The sequence below is a fragment of the Rhinolophus sinicus genome, linkage group LG06 (assembly GCF_036562045.2).
Source record: "Rhinolophus sinicus isolate RSC01 linkage group LG06, ASM3656204v1, whole genome shotgun sequence".
Taxonomy (NCBI): domain Eukaryota; kingdom Metazoa; phylum Chordata; class Mammalia; order Chiroptera; family Rhinolophidae; genus Rhinolophus; species Rhinolophus sinicus.
Window position 1 is genome coordinate 35,921,939 of NC_133756.1, and position 24,634 is coordinate 35,946,572.

Here is a 24,634-nt window from a genome sequence, read left to right on the forward strand (position 1 = left end):
GACTAAATAATCAGTGAATATCATAAAACACTATATAACGAGTTGCTCCGTTATTTGGCCCTAATTACACTTGTGAATTCTTAGAGAGTAGGAAGATTAATTAAGACTGCTTTAGTATTAGGGGAGAGTTCAAGTAAAGGATATAAGCTGAGGATTTCCATGAAGCACAGTAGTATCAGAATAAAGGAGAGCATTTCATTTAAAGAAAACAGTAAGAATGCAAACGGGGAAACGCACACACATTCTTCTATACCAACTTGACTTACCACTTAGAGGGTTTTCAGGAAAACAGTTTTTAAAAGACCTTATGCAGACATAGAAAGAGAACACCAATTAGATTAAGGCCCATTTAGAGATGATATTAGGCCTACCTTTATTCTTTTACGGTTAGATTTACAGGCCACGCTTTTATATGGATTGGTATTTCTGTACTTGAGTAACAATTAATACTGCTTATATACAGAGGGTGCCAAAAAATGCATACACATTTTAAGAAAGGAAAAACTATCAAAATTGTAATACTCAATATGTACCCATAACAAAGATGAATACAAGTCATGTTTGACTTCTGCAATTAATTACAAGCTCTGCTCAAAGTGGTTACCATCAGCATCCAGACACTTCTGATTACTGGGAACTACTGCTTGAGAAACATTGACCAAAGTGTCTACTTGTATACATTTTTGGGGCACCCCCAGTATTTATATACATTCACACATCAAATGCTATTTTCAACTTACAATTTCTGAGAAATATCATATGGCCAAATATATTACATCCTTTGACCTTTAGAAAGGTTGGGCTGCAGAATCCACATAAAATCTATCTTATTTTTAAAGAGGGTCAGAAAAAAATCATCACCAAATACAAACACAAAACTCCTGAGACATATGAGATTTCTGTGAGCATTATAATTATCTCTTAGTAGCTCTTTTGCATCATAAAATTTCGTTGCCAGGAAGTGCATTGCAAGTTCGACTTCTTCAGCTTAGAATTAAATCCATGAGCATCCTTAGAAGTCCTTGTGAGTATTATTTAGGGACTTTTAGACATACTTATGATCTCTATGTCCTGGAAGCATTTATGCACATAGACATGCGAGACATGGCAAGCCATTCTGCAAAGTCAGTACAGTATAAAAGTTTTGATGAGCATGATGATATATGAGCCATTGCCAGAAGTTACAGCAAAAGATGTCAACACATCACCCCTTTCAGAAAACCATACCTAAAAAAGCTGTCACTGAATTCTATGGCAGAGACCTTGACAATTACTGAGGAGCATAATATATCCTTTGGGAATCTGTCAAGTGAAGAAGGAGCAGAGACCAGAAATTAAGTGCAGTGTCAGCCTCAGAGTTCTGGTGGAAAAAGAGTCAAGACATGCGACAACATATTATGAGAGAATATCAGTATTAGTATTTAGTATTAGTATTAGTATTAGTATTTAGGAGCAGAAAATAGAAAATGTTTTATTTTGAGACAGGCTCATTTAACTACTAGTCAATCTAGGTAAAAAAAATTTGCCTGAAATGTGTGTGAAGTTGATGAGTGACACCTTATGATGAAACTAATTCACTTGGATGCTGAGTTTAAACCTGATTGGTCATCCATGTGGCCTCCAGTCTTTACTTTTCATTTCCAATTCTTCCACCTGCCCTCCTGATTCCCCATTTTTCCTTCCATAATTCAAAGGTACTATTTTATATTAAAACCTTTAAATAAATGACTGTTGTGTGCAGAAAAGTACCTACATAATTTGTGTGAACAGCTTTCACCTACCTCTCTAGCCACTCCCGCTAACCCTTCTCCCTTCCATGCCATCCCCAGGTAATTCTCAAATTCATCAACTGTTTACTTGTGACACAAGGAACTACAATATTTTCTCGCTCAAAGTATTCCTTCCTCCCCACTGCTGTCCCTCATTAACCAGACGTAGGTCCTCTTCACCTTTAAAAGGACGTTTTACATGTCATTATTCTTGGAAATTTTCCTGACACCCTATACACAAAGAGAATTAATTGTTCCTTCCTCTGGTATACTTCGTATATGTTTTTGATTTGAACTTACCTCACTCTGTAATTTAATTTCTATGCATCCCTATTTATTTGACTAGATTGTGAAACCCTTGAAATCGGGGACTATCTTGTTCATCTCTCTATGTGGAGTGGCTAACACAATTCCCAGCATACATGATGGTGCGCAATAAATGTTTGGCAGGTGAATACCATTATGCAGAAGCATTGTTTTGAAGTATATAGTGTGTATTTATATTACATTACATACATTAGGGACCCAACATAGGATGAGATCTTCACCTTATATTGGGGTCTTGTTAAATAGTGTAACTGAATGCTGGCAAACATAGAAATGGCATTGTAATAAGTAAGGAGTAACCACTAAAATCAGTGTTCTTTGGGGTAATGATTACTTCATGTCAAGTTTTGTGCTTCCCTCCAGCTTCAGACTGGTATAGCCAACTGCATGCTGGACTTAGCTATGATATATTCAACAAACACCCCCAAACATAATATATCTAAAACCAAATTCATCATCCATCCCAAAATGCTTTTCCTCCATTATCCAGTTATCTGTTAATGTTACTATCATCCACAAAGGCATTGAATGCAAACATTGATTCTTTCCTCTGACTCCCCTATGCAGTCAGTCACCAAATCCTGCCAAATAGACCTTCTAAATATAGTCAACTCTGTTTTCTTCTCACCATTCCCATACAATTTTAATTTAGTCTTTCTTTTTCCTAGACTGCTTACATCACCTCCTAATCGGTGTCCCCAGCCCCATTAATTGCCGCAACCATTCACAAACCCATCTTCCACAAAGGAGCTTTATCACTCTTTTTAAATTGCAAATGTGGTTAGTTTACTCTCCTACTTACGATATTTCAGTTGATCTAGGATAGAATGTAGGTTCCCTAACAAAGCACTAAAAGTCCCCACAATTGACCTCCATCTACACTTGCATTTCATCTGCCCACTTCACAAAGATGATTAGCATTTTTTAACCTTATGGTCTAGAAACTGAAGAGTTGCCTCAAATATTTAATGCTGTTTCACCATCTCCGTGACTGTGTTATTTTCTCAGCCTAAATCACCTTTCACACACCTCTTTCACCTGGTTCAATCTTACTCATCATTCAAAACTCAGTTTATTATTAAAAACATTTGACAGTTACATTAAAGTATGTATGGACTCTTAGTTTCAAGCTATTAAACATTTTAAACGTGAAAGAAATAATAGGACACAGCAATATGCTTACCATGAGATTAAAATATTAGCATTTATTATAGATATCACACTCTAGTTTGTTTTTTCAAGTAGATAAAACATTACAGAAACTTGTAGCTTCTCATCCTCCTCTCTTCCCACTTCCTCCCTCTCAGCGTTAGTGTGTTTAAAATTTCAGTGAAGTGCTAATTAATACATTGTACATATTGTTCTGCAAGTTTTTCATTCTACATTATATTTCTGAAATTTGTCCTTAATGATCAGTGTGAATGGATCTAATTGTACCAGCAAAGTACCAAGTTTCCGCTGCTTCATATCTCTGCCAGCACTTGGGGTTAGTGGATATTTTAAATGTTGGCCAGTCAAATGGAAGGGTAGCTGGATATTTTAGTTTATATTTCCCTAATCATTAGAGGAGTTGGAAATTTCTCATTTCTTCTTATTGGCAAGTATAGAGTATCTTGCTCTATTAATTGTCTTTCTTGGTCCATTTTTTATTTTGGATTGTTTATCAGTTATGGATGTTCTTGGTGATCATGTGTTGTGGACACTAGTCCCTTGGTTAAATGGGTTACAAATATTATCTCCGAATTTGTGGCTTATCTTTTCACTTTGAACAAGATACCATTTGCCATCAAGAAGTTGTCATCTATATGTACTAAAATGTATCACTCTTCTCTTTATAGTTTGCATTTTTTTAGCTTATTTAAGAAATTCTTTTCTAATATCATATATTGTCTATATATTCTAGTTTTTCTTTTTATACTTGGGCATTTAATTTACTTGCAGGTAAGTTGCTAGTTTAAGTTTATAGATTGTATTCTTTTTTTAAAAAGCGTTGTATCTAAATTTAATTGATTCATAGAAACATAACTAATTTTTATATCTTGATCTTATATTCAGCCCCAGTGCTAATTTTAAGTTCTAATATATAACTAGTAGATTCTTTTGAATTTTTCTGTATAAAATCATATCATCTGCATATGACTATTTTTCTTTCCCATCCTTATACATTTATACATTTATATCTTCTTGAGTCTTCTTTTTATAAGTTAATTTTCTAGGAAATCATCTAGTGCATCATCCAGATGGTCAATTTTATTGTCAAACGTTGTCCTTAGGCTTCTCTTATGCATTGTATAAATAACTACCGTATCTGTGGCTGTTTCTTCCTTTGTCTTCCTAATGTTAATTGTGCTATCCATTTTTAACATTTTTATCATCCATCTTGCCAGAGGTTTTTCTACTTTACTAATCTTTTAAATAATACTCTTTTGGCTTATTAGTCTCTCTATCGGTTAGTTGGTTGGTTTGCTGGTTGCTTGGTTGGTTGATTTTCTAGTCATTAATTTCTACTTTATTACTTCCTACTGTGGCTGTTTTTATTATGCCTCTTCTACTTCCTTAGGGTTTACTCAGTTGTTTTTAGTTTTCCAACATGTTTATGTATCTTTTAGTCATCATATTTTTATTGAAATATGTTGCAGACTACATGGTCTAGATGATACTAATTTCCCATTATTTATTGACTTTCACATTCTGGCCAAGTATGGTCAATTTTTTAAATATACTTTATTTCTCGTAATATAAATACATATTCTCTGATTGTTGGGCACAGGCTAGGGATCTACTAATTATATACTTTATTCTCCATTACATTAATAACTTTCATTATGACAAATACTGTTTCTTAATGATTTTTGCATACTTGGAACATTGAAAGCACCCAATGCTTGGAACATTTACCTAGTTGGAATATTGAACACACATAATGAACTGAGAAGAAATGAACTGGAAAATGAGATCCCAACCTCTTGTGTTCAATAAAGATTCTATTCTTTCATAAAGATTCTACTCTTTCTCTTTAAAAATAAGTACTTTAACCTTGAACATTCTTAAGACATTTTCTAGTCAATTTTTTGAAATGTGGATACATATGTATGTGTGTGTGTGCGTGCGCACATACACACACATACAGAGGGTGCCAGAAAAATGTATATACATTTTAAGAAAGGTAAAAACTGTATTAAAATTGTAATACTCAGTATATACTGATAACAAAAGATGAATACAAGTCATGTGTATACTTTTTTTTGGCACCCCCCAGTATATATATATATATATATATATATGGGAGAGGTAAATAAATATCCATGCTGCTTGTAAATTACCCTTCCCTTCCTCTCTGAGTCCTTCTGATCCCAAATTTACATGCAGCAATCGGTAAATAAATACCGATTTTTCATATCAATAGGTCTTTTATCTTTTATTCCTCAGATCTTAATTCAACAGTGAAATAAAAACCTCCTGTCCATCAGAGATGTATACATTTTATATAGTGTGATCTCTGAATAGTATCTGCCTGTTTATAAAGCTGATTCATGGTCATAATGGAGTAAATTGTTTTATATGATAAAGCCAGGTAATGAATGATAAGGTTTAATTAGGCAGTGATTCAGTTTTAAGTATGATTGTTGATTTGTCAAAGCTTCAGACAGACTATGACACTATAATTTAAGGACTTTGATGAAAATGAATTAATGTGAAAGACCTCCCTAATTCTGCAGCAATTAAGTGATTTTCCTCTCATCCTCTAAAACTTATTTCTATACGAGAATGGATTTTAAAAGCATCATAGTGGCAAAAATTACTGTTGTTAGTTGTAATGAAATGCAATCAGAGTTGAAGGCATTATTATATGTTTTACCAGTTTGCCAATTATTCCTCCCCTTCCCCAAATGCATGCAAAACACTAAAGACAAACAGTATCTTCTCAACTTTCAATGAAGAGAGAGACTTTCCCTCAAACACACTAGAAAAGGCAGATGTGAGTAACCAGTTAAATGATAAAAATCTTTAAAAGTTTGAGCACATTAAGAGAAGAATAGACTCTGGTAGTGTACATGCATATATAAATTCATAGGGCAGTCCACTTTGGGATGTCTTATGTGAGTTGGGGAAAAAATGTTACCATGCATTTGTTCTCAAGAGCAATAAATATGCTCTTTGGTGTTGTGCAAATGATTAGGCCATTTGTTTAGAGTAAAGCTTATTATGCTTCCTTAGTAAATCCCTGACTTTCAACACTCTTAATGAGTTATTTATCTGAAAAACCACTAGCACTTCCCTCACTATAAGACTTCTTTCCCTTTCTCCAGAATTTACTTCTGTCCAAGATTATAGTGCTAAACTGAGGATTGGCTCCTTCTATTTCTGTTAAAGAATATGAGGGCAACAAAAACCAGGTCTGCCCTCCTGCCACCTTCTCAGCCTGATGCCCAACCTTTTAACTCTTTCTAATGCCGTCATCATTAAATAAAATCAACAAATATTGCATATGTGTGTTACCAACACTTAGTTCCTGGGTGATAGAGTTTACAATCGGGTAATATATCTAATTATAAGGGAGAAAGGAACTTTTCCCACCCCCTTCTCCTCCTTAAGTCTGTGTTGGGCTTTATCACCTAGACTGATACATTTTTCTACAGTCACAGCAGAGCATTTTCTGAGCTGAGTGATTAAGCTGTCTTCTGTGTCCTTGTAAATCCTGGAAAATTGTAAGAGAACAAAATTGAACTGGTAATGAAACATTGTGAGCTTACTCCCTCCCAGCTTCAGTATAAACCGTTTGAAAGCTAGAACTGCTGCACCTTACACTGTTTATAATAGCCTCCGTCACAGTACAGGTCCAGTAAGTGCTCAATAAAGGGGTTGATTGATAACAAAGACAAAAATTATTAGTCAAATATGAAGTAAGATTATTAAACAGTTCATTTCACATAATCGTGACTGGATACATATTTTGTTAAAGCAGGGGGAGAGTAGGGGAGGGAATCAGGTGTCATTTTAATTCATTTTGACTAAGTCAGATTCATTCCTTTGTGAATGAACTCGTTGGTCAAGGTCATAAAGACTTTTCAAAATTGTCTCTAGACATGTCCCTCAGGCAGAATCAGTAGCGTAAGTCTCTCAAATTATTGATTACCTGCATTTGTTTTTTCTCTTTATAACGCCACTAAAATAGGCAGAGTTCTTGCTTAGGTTCTGACTGAGTTCTCGGCTCTCTTCACTAGAGTGGTTAGAAGTAAAACAAACCATTCCAGTCTGTTTGTTCTCTCTCTCTCTCCCCCCCACTCTCTGATTTAGCTGACCTGTTTCTCCCAAATTTACTAACCCCATAGCTGAAATCTCCCTCTAATCCGTACTTCCTATTTAATAGATATTGCCCCATTTACCAAATATCCTTGGGAAATGTGGGTTTATACACAAAATAATTTAACAAAATTAAATTACAGTTTATCCTTTTTTAACGTAAAAGTTTTTACTGTGTTTGAATCATTCTGAATGATTATTCAAAAAAGTTTCATCACATTATTAAAAGTTTCATATCACATAATTATGAGTGTAATTAATGCAATTTAAATTTTTCAAGTGGACTTGGGTTCCTCATGGATTGCGTTATTGAACTTTTTTTTAAGTATGTGTGGCTGCTTGCCTCTACACAAAATAAGAACGGTAGACTTGAAGAGTCTTGGTGTTATCTTCATAGTTTTCCCATCACCGCATCTATTATCAGACCATCAGTTATAGTTTCTTCATATGGACATCCTGACTATTTTGAGTAGCCCCGTCTTCCTATTTGTTCCTTCTAATAGGTATCTGTTAAACTATGTATAAAAAATAAAAAGATTCTGAGCTAGGCTTATGATGCTGATTGGTGGTATATTAAATTCAAAAGTAAAGAACTTTATTACCTGAGCATTACACTCAAAGTTCCAGAAAAATGACACTCTGTGAAATTTGACCAAAGGTAATTATAGAACAAATGCAGTTTACAATGCCCCTGTAAGAATGCTACATGGTCAATCTTGAGTACGCATTAAACTCAAAGTTCCAGAATGTTGGTTGTTTGTATTTGACCTGGAGAGTATGTAGAGAACAAATGCAATGTATAGTACTCTATTATAAATGTTGCATGGCCAATCTTGGGTAGCTAAAACTTATACCCCCAAAGTAGTTTAAATCCTAGATTTGATGGAGGCAGTTTAATACAGGTAAAATATGATAGTATTTGGAATAAGGTTGGCCTGGTTTCAAATCCTGGCTAGCCTCTGAGCCTCAGTTTCTTCAGTGGTTAAATGAGAATAATAAACCACATTATAAAATTGTTGTGAAGACAAAATAAGCAAAATGCTTATAATATTTTCTCAATAAATTCCATTCTTTCTGCTCATAAATCTAATTCAATTTATTAGATATACAAATAACCACCTACCTTCTCAAAACTGAAAAAAAATATATAAAACTTGGTATTGGAATTAAAATATCACATAAAATATTAAAATCTCATAAATAGATTTCCCTTTTTTATATACAAGATATAACATTATGATTTTTGTCTTTTATCAGCATATGTTACTTCTATCACAGAGTAATTTGGGCTGATGATATCTATGAAATTCAGAAAAACAAACATTTCAAAATACATTATCCATAACTGTTATCATGTGTACTGATTTATATAAAGATTTATAAGTAATAAACAAAAGGTGATGCATTTGCGAGAACACTAAAAAGTTTAAAATTTGGTATTTATAAAAAGTTTTTTATATTATATTTGTATGGAAAGAGACAGTTACCTTTTTCATGTAGAAAATGTAATTTGAATCTAAAGCCTCTGTACTAAAATTAAATATGTCGTTCCATTTTGTGAAGTTATGTTCATCGCTTCAAGGTATTGATGCAAAAATATAATTCTATGCAAATTAACAAACACTCGCCAAGTTACCATTGTTTTCCTAGGTCTGAGCTAGATAATGTCAGGAGTATCAAGAAATTGAATGTCAAAGGACAAATCTCACTCTATTTCCATCCTCCTATCTTTCCAGAACACATTCTCTTATAAAACTCCAACCATCCTTTGACCCCACCAGAACCACCAGTCTATTAATACCACTGCCTTCTCAGGAATTCTTTCATCCTTGCTGTTTTCTCTGCCCTTTTTGCACAGCTCAAATTCCATTGTCAATCGTCAAATAACCCCCTTGACACCTTTGCTCCTCTCTTGTCACTGTGTATGCTCAGTAAAATTCCAATCCTGGTTGAACCCAACTCTCTACCTATTGCTGAAAGGATCTGCAAAAAACAATTACATTGACATAACTTGAAATTCATCACAGAAATTCTAAAGTACAGCCTTAATGCTTCCCAGCAATCACGTAATATTTCCTTTGTCTAATGACTCTCCTCTTCTGGTGACTATTTTACATGTTTTCCTCTGCCTTGAACCCTTCCACACCTCCTCTGCCATCTTCATGGCTATCGATCCTATTCCACTGAATATATTAAGGCTCTCAGAAGATAACTTCTACAGGCTGTTAACCATCATATCTACCCATCTACATGCATCTGCACCCATAGTCTCTGATTCCTGCCTTTTAGTGTAGTTGACCTCTCCCTGTTCCTCTCTGAAGCCAATTTCTTCACTAGATAACCACCCTTTCTTGCCTATCTACAGATATCACTCTAGCAACTTTCTTCAGACTCTACTATTAATACATCATCAAGATTTTCCTCTCCACTTGTTTGTTTTAATAGGCATACACACCTGCTATTATTTTTTCCATTCTAAAGAAACCTTGGTTCCTCTTCCCTTTGACATGCAGACATCTGTGCCCTTATCTCTCTCACCTTCTTCACGTCTTTGTTTGAATGCCATCTTTCCAATCATTGAGGCTTACCCTAAACACCCTAGTTAAATTTGAAGTTGCCAGCATTTCTTTTTTTCAATTTATTTTTTTATTTTTTTATCATTAAGTCTAGGTGTACAAAACACCATGGTGATGAGACATGTACACCCCTCACAAAGTGATAGTCCCAACAAGTGTACTACCCATCTGACATCATACATAGGTATTACAATACCACTAATTATAATACATTCCCTATACTGTACTTTACATTCGGTGACTATATATTTTTTTAGTTGTAGTTGACATTCAGTATTATTTTATATTAGTTTTAGGTGTACAGCATAATGGTTAGGCATTTATAATTTATGAAGTGATTCCCCCCAATAAGTCCAGTAGCCATCTGACACTATACATAGTTTTTACAATATTATTGACTATATTTCCCATACTATATTTCACATCCCTGTGACTATATTGTAACTAGTAATTTGTACTTTCTAATCCTGTCCCCTTCTCACCCATCCCCCCAACTCCTCTCCCTTCTAGCAAACATCAGTTTGTTCTCTGTATCTATGAGTCTATTTATGTTTTGTTTGTTCATTTATTCCATTCTTTAGATTCCACATATAAGTGAGATCATATGAGATCTGTCTTTCTCAGTCTGACTTACTTCATTTAGCATAATGCCGCCTAGATCCATCCATATTGCTGCAAATGGTAAAATTTCTTTTTTTTTTTTTTTGGCAGAGAGATAGATAGATAGATAGATAGATAGATAGATAGATAGATAGATAGATAGATAGAAATAGATAGATAGATAGATAGATAGATAGATATAGATAGATATATAATATACATATAATTACATTATGTATACATATGTATACATATAATTAATATATATTATATATACCGGGGGTGGGTGCCAAAAAATATATACAAAAGGACACTTTAGTCAACGTTGCTCAAGCAGTAGTTCACCATAATCAGAAGTATCTGGACACTGATGGCAACCACTTTGAGCACATCTTGTAATTGCAGAAGTCAAATGTGACTTGTATTCATCTTTTTTTATCGGTATATATTATTACAATTCTAATAGTTTTCCTTTCTTAAAATGTGTATACATTTTTTGGATATATATATATCATATATATATATGATAGATAGATATATATATATATGATATATATATATATATCTATCATATATATATATAAATTTATTTATTCAGTTATCTATTGATGGGCAATTCAGTTGTTTCCATATCTTGGCTATTGTGAATAACACTGAAGTAAACATAGGGGTGCATATATCTTTTCAAATTAGTGTTTTGGATTTCTTTGGATCAATACCCAGGAGTGGTATTGCTGGGTCATACCCAGGCATTTCTGATCCATCTTTGATAGAGTTTAAATGTATTTACATGGATAATATTCTTACTGAGGATTTAGATGATAGACTAGATAGGGACAGGTAAATATTATAACACATTAAATAAATATATTCAGACAATTAATTAATTAATTCAGAACATGAGATTAAAAAACAGAGTATATGTTATAGAAATATCTTACACTCAGGTTTGCCTTTCAAAGATCTTTCATTTATGATCATAAGGGTCAGTGCTGCTATTGCTGTTGTTAGGCACTATATTTGATAATGAGAAGATTGTTTGGTACATTTAGATTCCACACTTACATATTGCACTGGTAAAAAACATTTGCTTTTATACTTTAATACCAACTTAAAGCCTAACACAAGATTTTAACAACACTTTTGTTTGATTTTTATTTTTACATCAGTAATCTTTTTTTATAATTAAAGTTGAAAACTATATTAATTATCAACTCAAAATCCTTCTATCAAGACTCAATTGTCTGCATTAGTAATAAACAGGTTAATCCACATAAAAACGATTAACTGAATACACTGAAACCTATTCTTAGCCATGACTTCATTTCCCCATGCTAAGCAGGAAAGATTCATATTTGATTGATTTTGGAATTCTCTTCTCTCCCTTCTTCTGCACACCAGTGAGATGGTCTAACGGAGGTAGTAGGAAAGGGAAAAAGAATGAAAACCCCACAAAGTGAATTAGTTCTTGAATAATTAAAGTTGAGCAGGAACTTATTCAACCTAGTTTTTTTAAAAAGTAGAAAGACAAAGAAACAATCAGATAAAGTATTCTATTACATATTTTCTTCTTCAAGATACTAATATTTTGTTAATGCAATTATGAATAATTCCATTGCATTAAAAGCTTTGTTTCTAAGATATTTTAAGTTCAGAATACAGAAATGTTATTTCTCATTTGACAGAATTTTTGTGGACATATTCCAAAGAGATTTGTGGTATAGTTGTTGAAGTAAACACATTGGGAATACTATTACCACAGTGTCCTAATTTGGATGATAAACATTTTATTGATGCCGTCTGCTATTTGTGAATAGGACAATTGTCCACTTTTTAGCTAAATATACCACTTTACCTATAAATCACAAAACGTTCTGTGTAATTATTTTAGAATACAGCCCTTATTTGTTGTTCAGCCCAGATTTGAATCTTGTTTAAATACAATAAACGTGAATCTCCAGGGGTTCCCAAAATAAATGAACTTGTGATGCCCTTAGAAGATAATTCCTTGTGGAGCTCTGTTAGAAAGACTCTGAGATGTCTCAACTGAAAAATGGGGGTTAGAACTTGAATTACATGGCCTGCAAATGCTTGATCCTTTTTCCTACAGTAATCACAAGTAAAGGCCGGAATAAGATATATTGTTAAAGTAAAGGATATTTATCCCCCTATTTCTGGAAAAATAAATTTGAAAATCAATACAAAGTCCATCTTAGAAAATGTGTATGTTTGTGTGCATTTGTATATCTATATCTATATCTATATCTATATCTATATCTATATCTATATCTATATATATATATATATAGAGAGAGAGAGAGAGAGAGAGAGAGAGATACATAAAACCTTTTTATAAATTGAAAACACTGTGCTCAGAGGACTAGAAACCAATCTCAAAGACTGGTTAATAAAAATGTGGGTTATATAATAAAATCTAAAATAATTTTAGTAGTATGTAAGCATAATGGAGTAAATATGAACAAGAGTATGGTGTTAAAAAAATGAATTAAATCCCACCTACCTCATTTCCATCTATAAACACTCATTAGATATTTAAATAAGTCGCCTAATCCTTGTGAATGTGTGTTTTGTCATCCATAAAATGGAAGTAATATTGCCTAATATATCTTCCTCACAAGGTTATTAAGAAAATTAAATTATTTTGCACACAGGCATAGAGAAGTCTAAATTAACTTTTCTCTTATTAATACATGAGTTTTATCTAGTATTTATAAAGTATTTATTCAGTGCCAGACATGATACTAAGTTCTTTACATTCAAACCATCTAATACTCAGAAAAACCTTTTGAATTAGGCAAGGAATGAGTGAGTGACACTTGAATATTATAATGTCTGCCTAAGATTACATGGCTAGTTAGGCGATAATACTGGGATTCGGTCACCCTTCCAACCTGTGCCTTTAACTATGCTATGTTTAGCATAGTTAAACTCTCCATGTTTAGATTGAACTACAAGTTGAGGTTATACTCGAAGTACTTTTCCTAAACTCTAGGGCCTATATATTGGTCTATATGGAAAAATTCCCCTGTCACCTATTTTTCCAAATTTGTTCCAACTTTCACAAACAAATTAAGATAGCTATAAAAACCTCAGCAAAAATATACAAGTATTGCTGAGCATAAACTTGTTATATATTTATATGTTGTTTGTTCCCTTGTTGACTGATACCCTCTGCTTCTCTTTATTTCTGGTAATTATAGATAACATCTATGCAGCATTTTCTGCCAATTACTTTATCTCTTTCAATCCTCACTGCAACACTCCGATGAAACCATTTATATAATCACCATTTTTTCAGTAGGAAGCTAAGACACTGAGCATTTAAGTGACTTGCCTAGAGTTACTCAACCAGTGAGTGGTAAAATTGGGATTCCATCCTAATCCAATGGACGCTGCTCTGGACACTTTTAAGTTTCAGCTGTAAACAGTATAATACAAGTTTTTAAACAAATACTATGATAGCGTTTCCACCACAGCAGGGAATTCCGTTTTCAGAAGAACAAAAAGAGATACGGTATTTTCCTTAAAATCGTATTTTAATTGGCTTCTGCTCCCATGACTTGTTTTATGCATAATTTAAGGAAATATCATCCTAGTGCAGACATAAGGCATCAGGCCTACCCGTGTGTAATGAGCCCAGATTGGTGACTAACTAGAGAAAGCTAAAAGGAGAAAACAAGAAGGCTTATGCCTTTGTTGGTTGTAGCTATCCAAAGCAAATATGAATACTAAGGTAAAATATTGAGGCTAGCTCAAGGGTTAGCCTTTGACTTTTTGGCCATTTTGTTCACATCCAGTAAATGAGGACATCTCTAGGTGTTATGGCCTTTCCAATAAAGAGAATTGGCCTTTCTCATTCAATTCATACATAACGGAGCTCCTAAAATACCTTGGGCATATTAAGAGGGTGAAATGCTTGAGCAATAATTTTTGGAGAGCATAGTTTATGATGAAATTCCACATACGGAAAAATGGCATGAGAAACGTCCCCATCCTCTCTTTCATGCGCTTACTTTACACTGAATAAACAATCTGCCTTGGTCTGACCCCCCACCTGCTGCTTCACTGGGCTGAGGTCCTGTGGACATGCTGGTTTGGGTGAACTAAATCTAGGAAGTGGAGGGTTTTCTTTCTTAAAGAAACAAAAAAGGTTCAACTAAAACCTGCCACATAAAGTTCCTCATCCTTCTGTAAGATATGAAGTGCTCACCAGGACTCATACTTTATGGATATTTTTACATCCTTAGTAATGGTTTCAAAAATTGAGAGCAGGTGGTATTGCAGGCACATAGACATGGCTTCAGATAGCTGTTTTCTAACCTTTGCAGGGCCTACTATATTTAACTCACGTGTACCAACTGATTGAAATGTCGTCCACATCTTTTACCCCTGACACTCATATTTGTGGATTAAGTTTTGTGATTTACTGATTTTCAGTAAGAAAAACTTGTGTTTTTCTGTCACACAGCCAACAGCACAGCTGTGACAGCAGATGAATAGTTCTCCAAGGGCAATGAGCTAGCCTGGCTACCTCAGAGCCTCTAGAGATGACCCAGGAAGGGCTGCTCACCTCTTCACCTTTTCAGGCAGATGCAGAACTGCAGAACTGCACTTTGTGCCAACAAGGAAGAATTACATAAAATTTGTTAAAGCCCCGTATTAGTTTGAGAATATCTATTGGTTTTGTGATTTGTCCTTAGGTATTTTTCACATGTATGTGTTCAATCTTTCCAATTTTATAACATGAAGGAAGCAAAGATTTTTCTCTTCTGCTTTCCATCATCTGATGATTTCCCCTTCCTCCAGTAGCAGAATATAGTAACTGTCAACCTAAACTATTTTTATATCTTTGGATACATAAAAAGCCAAGATCTACCTTATGCCAAATATACAATTGTCCTCAATTGTATATCCAATTTCCAATTATTACTATCATTAAATATTATTTGACATTAAACTTTTATTTTTGATATGTATGTATATATGATATGACACTAATATATAATATGAAGTTATTATTCTTACTTAAATGATTATCCCATTAGTGTTTATACTGTATATTTAATTAATTATTCTTAATATTAGAACTATAATGGAGAGAATTTATACTGGGACATTTTCATGTTTTTTTGTTTGTTTGTTTTTTCGTTTTTTTTTTACATTTTAGGTGTACAAGAATTTCCAGAAAACATAAAGTGCTGTAAGTGTTTAACAATTATTGAAGCCAGTGTCAATCCCATTTCTAAGTGAGTATGAGTGATTTCATTTTATTTATTTTATGTTTCCACTGAATAACAATGTACCAAAATAAAGAAAATTTATATAATAAATTAATTTTAAATGCTGCACTTAAAATTCAATTCAGTAGAATGATGTGAAAGGAATAATCAAATCAGAACAGTTCAACAAAAGATGATTAAAAGCATTGCTGTGTAACAATGAAGGCCTAATTGGTGCATCATGGTATTACTCTGAAGCAAACTATGTCATCATTTTTTTGTGTCTCTCAGGCAACATTCCATGGAAGAGCAGTGAAACTACGGAAACAGTTATTAGTTATGGTCATGATAGAAAATTAGCATCAAGGATGTGATGAAAGTTCAAGAGCGTGCAAGGGTTTAAGGGATTAATAGGTGCATGAAAATAGCTTATCATATAGTTCAAGCTGGTAATAGAATTAAGTACGACCAGAAGGAGGTAGCATTTGTGTGCCAAAGATTACAGGAAGAACAAAAAGATAATTCTATCAGGGTAGGAGAATGAAAAAAATGGATGGTAAAGATGCTAGTAATTAGACATAGGGTATTTTTGATGTGTTATTAGAAAAATGCCATGGGAAAATGAGACCCAGCATGTGACCATGTTTGTGAATTACAGTTACATCATAATGAGAGAGGGTGTACTATTGAACAAGTGGATCAAGAAACCACAAAATGAATGGGTTAGATGAGCCATGAACCTCCATGTTAAAGTCATTTAACAGTGGAAGTGAACATGAACTCTAGAAAGGCTATTGACAGTTGTAGTAATATTTGGAAGAGATTGAAAGAAATCAGTGATATTGGGATGCAGATAATGAGTTCCAGAGTAAGACTGGCATTATAATTATACCAACACGTCAAGCAGGGTTGGAGAAAACTCCCTCAGTCCTTTATCCACATGAAGCTGGAGAGACTGAGAGAACCAGAAGCCCACTGGAAACTTATTTAATGAATGTAGTGTTTTTAGAAGAAGACCAAAGGAAGTTTATCGAAGGAACTTTGAAGGGAAATTTTTCACCAATGGAGTTGAGGAGAAGGAGTAGTGAAAATGGTGTCTCTATGGATCATGAGAAGAGGCTATAGATGAGAATAGGAATGGAAGAGAATGTGAAAGAAGGAGATCGAAATTTAGATGGAGATCTTTACAGTGAATGGTTTGTGGAATAATTGAAGGCCTTTAGTTGAAAGTGGAACATCAAGCAATAAAATGTGTTTGAAAGGTACAGCTTTTCTACCTGAAAAGTAGACTAAGGAAGGAAAAAATATCCTGTGAGAAGTGTTTCCCAAAACGTTTAGACCTGAATGCAATTTTCTCAACAAAGAAATAGATGTTGCTAACTTCTCACATCAATACTATAGCCGTGGCCTTGACTTGAATCATAAGCCACAGGCAGATGATGAATTGTTTTGATTTCTAGCTCTTTAATTCTAATAGCTCATCTTATTTGGGAATCATGCTCAGTTCTTTGGGAGTAGGTTAGATGATAAATCACATCTTTAAGAAGCTTAAAGTTTATAGTCCTGTTGGCTATGTCTCTGAATTGTTTTCATATGTTGAACTTTTTAAAAGATGACTGAATGATCTATTTCATCAAAAAAGAATGCCTAACACTAAAAACATTAAACAGTTTGGGAATTCATAAAAAATTACTCTATAGAAGAGTCAATTTACATAGCACACTAATTTTAAAGCTAGGCTTTTTTAAAGATATAATTCATATGCAGTAAAAATTACCCTTTTGGGTGTATGGCTCAGTGAATTTTGACAAATGTATACAGTTGTGGAACCACCACCATAATCAAGATACGGACTATTTACATCACCCCAAGAAGTTTCCTCAGCTCAATCATCCACCGTTCTGATTTCTATCCCCATGGTTTTGCCTTTTTTAAAATATCATATAAATGGTACCATACTTTTGTATCAAACTTTTCTTACTGATTCTGAGATTTATCTATGTCATTTTAAGAATCAGCATTACATTCCTTTTTATTTGTAGGTAGTATTCCATTGTATGAATTTACTACAATTTGATAGACATGTAGGTTGTTTGCATAAGCATATGTTTTCACTTCTATTGGTTATACACCTAGGAATAGCATACTAGGTAATATGGTACATGTATGTTTAAACTTATAAAAAATTTCCAAACTGTTTTCCAAAACAGCTATTCATCGTTCATTCCCATCAGCAATTTATTAGAGTTTTCTTTGTTCCTCATCTTTGTCAGAATTTGATATGATCTGTTTTTGTTTTTGTTTTCTATTTTAGCCAGTCTAGTAGATGTTCTGTCTCATGGTGATATTTCATTGTAATTTTAATTTACATTTTTAATATACAAGTGACATCTTTCCATGTATTTATTTACAATCTGTATTGTTTCTTTGGCAGAAAATTTCAAATCTTTTGTTCATTTATATTGACTTGTCTTTTTATTATTGAATTATTAAAATTCTTTATATATATATATATACACACACACATACATATATATATATATATACACACATACACGTATAAAAGTCCTTTATCTGATATCTGTTTGCAAATAATTGCTCCTAGTGTGTGACTTATTTTTCTATTTTCAAAATAGTGATTTTCAAAGAGAAGTTTTTAATTTTGATGAAGTTCTAATTATACATTTTTAATGGCTTATGCTTGTTGTTCCTATCTTAATGACCTTTGCTAAATTGATAGTCATAAAGATTTTCTATAGTTTTCCTCTGGAGCTCTTATAGTTTAGGTTTTACACTTAGGTCTATGATCAATTTGAAGTTGATTTTTATATACGTGCAAAGTTTGAGGGTCATATTTGTTTGTTTATTTGTTGGTTTGTTTGTTTGAATATGGATATCCAATTGTTCTACTACCATTTGTTGAAAAGATTATCCTTCATAAAATTACCTGAATATCTTTTTGTAAATCAATTGATCATAGGTATGTGGTTCAATTTCTGAATTCTCTGTTTTGTACTGATCTATATTCTATTTTTTTACATCAAGTCCATGCTGTCTTAATTACTGTACCTTTATAGTAATTCATATAATTAGGGATTGTGAGTCCTTCAATTTTCTTCCTCTGTATCAAAATACTTGAGCTATTCTATGCCCTTTGCTTTTTCAGATAAATTTTATAATCAGCTTGCCAATGTCTACAGAAATATAAGATCTTTCTAGAATTTTGATAGGGATTACATTGAATCTGTAGATCAATTTGGGCGAATTGACATCTCAAAAATCTTGAGTATTCCTATCACTGAGCATAATTTGTAATATATATCTATCTATACTATAAAAATGTATTTTTATCAATGTTTTCTAGATTTCAGCATGTAAATCTTGTACATGTTTTGTTCATTTTATTCCAAGTATTTCATGTTTTTTGTACAATTGCAAATGATTTTTCTATTATTCAGTTGTTTATTGCTGGTATATAGAAATACAATTGATTTTATTTTTATATAGCCCTTACGTCCTAAAGCTTCACTATTAGTTCTTACTAGTTCTAGTAAATTCATTTATTAGTTCTAGTAAATATTTCATAGATTTGAGGTGGTTTCTTAGGTAGACAATCATGTCACCTGTGAATAAAGACAGTTTCATTTTTATCCTTTTCAATCGGTATGACTTTTGTTTATTTATTTTTTTCCTATTGTCCTGGCTAGGACCTTCTGTACAATGTTGAATAAAAGAGATGAAAAGGGAAATCATTGCCTTGTTTCCAGACTTAGAGATAAAGTATTCCGACTTTCACCGTTGTGTGGAATTGTTACTTGTTGTTTTTCATACATGCCCTTTATCAGGTTGAGGAAATTTTCAATAACCCATACCTCACTTCCTTTTAAGCCCTCCTCAGCAGGGTCCTCAAAGTTTAGATTTCTACTTTCATTCATTTCAAGGGAATCGAGGCTCTGTTTGCTCAAGTCATCCCATTTTACACCTCTTGATGTGGCATGATTAATAATAGCTCTTTTAACTCTCAAAAATGTCCTAGTTTGGATGATAGATTATGGAGTCACTATGGTTATATAGCAAAATTGAAAGATAATTGCAAAGTAAAGGGAGAAATCATGAAACATGTTTGCAGTGATGTTAAAACAGTTAATTGAAAATTAGATTAGAAATGCATGAAATGGTAATGATGGCAATGTTAAGGAGGTGGAATTATGAGAAGTATTTTTCTTTTCTCCCTATTTTTCAAACGTTCGATAATATTGTTGTATTAATTTTAGAATTTTAAGTTACATAAATTAAATATTTAGATGTAAAATACATTTCCAGTAAGGGTAGAATATTTTACATTAGCTTCTTAATCACAGCTTATAAAACCTGTAATTTAATTTGGTCTAACTCTTCTGTTAGAGGTCAAATGCCTGTAATAAGTTTTTATTTAACTACTAAAGTAAATGGAATTAGAAAAGAAAAATGTTGAAACAAGTATGTCTGCAACCAATCTTAATTTGCCTATTCCAATAATAAAACAGCATTAATAAAAATATTTAACTAGTATTCTAGTTAACATTGAAAGATCAGAATAAAAACAATACTACTATACCAAGTAAAAGTAATATAATTGCTCCCATGTACTGAGTTCTTACTATGGGGCAGGTCATCATTTAATCATTGGAGCAACTATGGAAGTAGATATTAGTAATACCATTTTTTTATTTGTACAAACTCTTTTTTTATTAGTTTCAGGTGTACAGAATAATGTAATAGTTAGACATTTATCATTTATATCCCTCACACAGTGATAACCCCCCTCCCCCATCTACTACCCCTCTGACATCACATACAGCTATTACTTTTCCACTGTCTCTGTTCCTAATGCTGTACTCTGCTTCTTTTAAATATATATATATATAATTGTAGTTGACATTCATTATTGTTCAGCTTCAGCTTCAGGTGTACAGTGCAGTGATCAGGCATCTACATCATCCCTGAGGTGGTCTCCCTAATGAGACAAGTGTCCATTGGATACCCTACAAAATCTTTACAACATTATTGATTACATTCCCTAAATGACTTTCATATCTCTGTGGCAGTCTTGTGGTTACTGACTGTGCTTTCTAATCTCCTCACCTTCCCCCTTATCCTCACCCTACCTCCCATGTAATATCATTTTAAAAGTAAGTAAACTAAGTCTCACAAAGATTTTCAAAGGTCGTAGATATAATAATTGAAAGACTGTGATTCAAACCCAGGTCTTCTGACATCAGTGCCTATGTGCTCAACCACTAAACCATATGGGTGTCTGGTTTTATTATCCTTTCTTTGATGTAGTTTGACTGTCCCACTTTTAACTTGAGTAATTAATAAAATGAAAGTGTTTTCTTAGCAGAGAGCTATTTAGCAATATATATAACATATATAATTTTTTAAATTAATCAGTCAAATGTGAAAAACCACCAGTGATTTTAGGATAGTAATATTATTTCATTGTTGAGAGCTCCCAAGCTTAATGTAAAATGTTGGATTTCATTGAGTAGCTTGGAGGATGATAAAGAAATCCATGATAGTCACTTCATCAAGCATATCTATCTTGCTGGGACTATCTTCTTCCTTGCCTCTCCTTGAATATTCCTCTGGAAATGGTGATATTGACAAATGGGGCCATTGTCTCTAGAAGAAGCTACAAATTTGTACCATAAAATTAGAAGTAAATAAAATTGACTGTCTTCTTTAGTAGACCTACTGACTTTTTATATTTTTCAAATAGTATGTTTCAAAATACAGTACTAGATCATTGAGGAGATTACAAAATTTCTTGTCCTCAAGAACTTATAATTTATCCCAGGAAGAGAAAATGCCCAGCACTTGTACAAAGAATAATTTGTGTAAGCATGTTGCTAAATCTATGAATAGAAAACTATGGGGAAAGTGAGAAAAAAGCCATTAATTTTTAATCTAAGCACAGAGAACCATTCAATAAATGCTTAATGAAATGACTGAAATAAAAAAACACATAAATTTTTAATAGGACATACTATATAAATATAACCTTTAGCTCTATGTTTTTAAAAAAGAATGGTTCAATATAAAATGTCAACTCATCTTTGTTTATAACAAGGCAGAAAAAAATTATTTTATATTCTGGTTTTTCATATTATTTATTTTTGGCAGTCCAGTTTTGCAGTTGGAATCTGCACAATGTGGTCAATTCTTCAATCTTCAAGGAAGTGTATACATAAGAAGCCAGATTTCCTTGTAGCACAAATTTTTCCAGTGAAGCAGAAATTAAGAAATATATTTTTGATCAAAGAAGCAGTACAATGTAATACCATTCAGTGTATACATATGCAGAATAGTAGACTAAGGGAAACTGAATAATTCAAATTGTACCTATCTAGAAAATTAGTATTTTAAAGCTTTTTTACTTATTAGTAGTTACGTTAAAGTAAATTATTAGATAAAAGGTTCAACATTCTTCTCATTTTACATGTATTAATACCTTTTTTAAAAAAAAAGTCATGAATGATTCCTTTTTTCAAATCAGTATAGTAAGTAGAGGACATTAAAGAAAGATAGTAGGTAAATTGGGTTGAAACCTATTGAACATTTCTATCATTATCATAAAAACTATCATACTACAAGGATATGAGCTCTAATGCATTAAAGGAAAATATAGAAAAAAACAATGATCTCCCACAGTTTTTTTTTTTTAATCCTATAGGATAAAGTTCAAACTTTTGAGTCAAATATTTAATACCCTACTGACATTCTCAAATCTTAACTCCTAATACGCTGGTACGTAAAGCATTTTCTCTGGAACGCATCTTCTCTTGGTCACCCATCTCAGGTGAATTCTTACCTCTACATTATAAACACCCTCACTCTTCCCTTCTTCCTTTCTCCTATTTTTCTATTTTCACGAATCCTCCGTTCTTTAAGAGCAAATTTATGGAACCATCCTCTATGAAAATGTATACAAACAATTCAACTCCAAAATACAAACTGGAACAAGATGTTTGTAGCAAAAATAATCAATATAAGTATCATCAGAGTGTATAAAAATTCCTACAAATTAGTATAAAAGTATCAATTGTATTTAGTCTGTATTCCCCAGAAGCAGATGTTTAGAAACAATTCAAGCATTATATTTAGGAGGTGGTCTGAGGAAATACTTGTTGAGCTATTTACTAGTATGGACCACTGGATCTTACTCTATCTGAGGAACTCTGGGAAACAGTGTAAAATACCTGTGAGGCAGCTGAGCTATTTATACTCCTGCTAGTTATTAGTTGAGGGCTGTTCCTATGGTACAGGGATATAACTTAAATAATTCCCTGTATAAAAGGTTATATGTTTTAAAATATTCACAGAGGCAATGTTTGCAATAGAAAACAAACAAGACACCAGAAACAATTATGATGTTCTTTATAAGGAGGATAATAAATAAATTGTGATATATCCTTACAATGGAATACTATACTATAGTGATCAGTAATCTAAATCAAAATGGATGGATTTCACAATTAATGCTAATTTTTAAAAGTCTCAAATATGTTCCTAGTATAATTTGATTTATATAATGTTCAAAAACATGCAAATCCACCCAAATTTTTTTTAAGGATTGAAATAATTGTAGTAAAACTTTTTGAAAATCAGAACAGTCAACATCATTCAGGAATTTGTGGAGCAAATAGGAAGATGTAATCAGGGAGAGGCGCCCAGAGGGTTTTAGAGGTACCAGTTCTATTTATTATAATATATTTTGGCTACACATATAATCTTTTATATATAAAACGTTTCATGACAAAAGATTGGGCATAGAAAGAGAAGCCATTGAATGAAATCAGATATAATGTCCCACAAGTAGGAGGAGAAGGAGGAAAAGTGGTATACTGGAAGCCAAACAGGAGAGAACAATCAATGATGGCGACTGTTGCTAAGCAGTGTGGGATGCAAAGTTAAATGGGGACTAAGAGATCATTGGAAGCTTTGGAAACTGCAGTTTCAGTAACAGAGTTGGGGTAGATGCTGGAAAACAATGACTTGAGAAGTAGTAAAAAGCAGTGAATATAGGTAGCTCTTTAAATAATTTTGTCAGTAAGGGCAAGTAGGGAGACAGGTCATAACTTGAGGGGAAGACAAATTTGAACACTATTTAGCAGTATTTTGTAAAAGAACATAATCTTTTCTAGACAACAGATAAAGACATTAAGGTGTTTAAAAATAAATGTAATGACAGGAAAAAATTCAATACCCTTCTAGGGAAAAATGTCCCAGAAAATATTTGAGTTAAATCTTTTTGGTGAAAAAGATATAATATTTCAAATAATTGTTTCATTTAACTGGTAAAATTTCCCCCAAAAGATATTTTCTCAACTCTTTTAACGCCTTCTAAAGCCTTTAGGATTCTGTTTAATTATTGTTTCAATGTCATTCATTTTTAGTGGACATGAATTGGACAAATTTGAATTAGAACATACATACCATGTTGAGCCTGCATTGAAGAAATTATTAGTTGCGAGGACAAAAATACTCCTTCCTTTTCATATTAGGCAACTTTAGTCATCATTGTAACAAATTGTAGACAAATTTGAGTGATTAAATGACAGAGTAAGGAGATACCCTTGCCTGACTGTATATGTGAGTATCCTATCAGGAAAGAACATTAAATTTAAAATTATAAAACATGGCATGCAATTTGAAATTTCCATAAAGACATATCTCTCTGTTGTGCATAATGTTAGGGCAACAGCGAGATGATATCACTGACTTTGGCAGTGACATAAATCTCAGCATAGTAGAGCAGCATGGAGGTGGGTAAATG

At 32.8% G+C, this 24,634-nt stretch overlaps 1 protein-coding gene across 11 annotated transcripts in view; it reads left to right on the plus strand.

The window, feature by feature from the left end:
* The window catches only part of LRRC7 (leucine rich repeat containing 7), a 474,513-nt gene that overhangs the window by 203,678 nt on the left and 246,201 nt on the right, over positions 1-24,634 (plus strand). For all 11 annotated transcript variants that reach the window (XR_012497277.1, XM_074334934.1, XM_074334935.1 and 8 more), the window contains one exon: positions 15,765-15,843. Coding sequence is in view for 10 of the 11 variants with exons in the window: in XM_074334934.1 (XP_074191035.1) it covers positions 15,765-15,843 (79 nt within the window). In the remaining variant the exon portion in view is untranslated. The remainder of the gene's footprint in view (positions 1-15,764; positions 15,844-24,634) is intronic.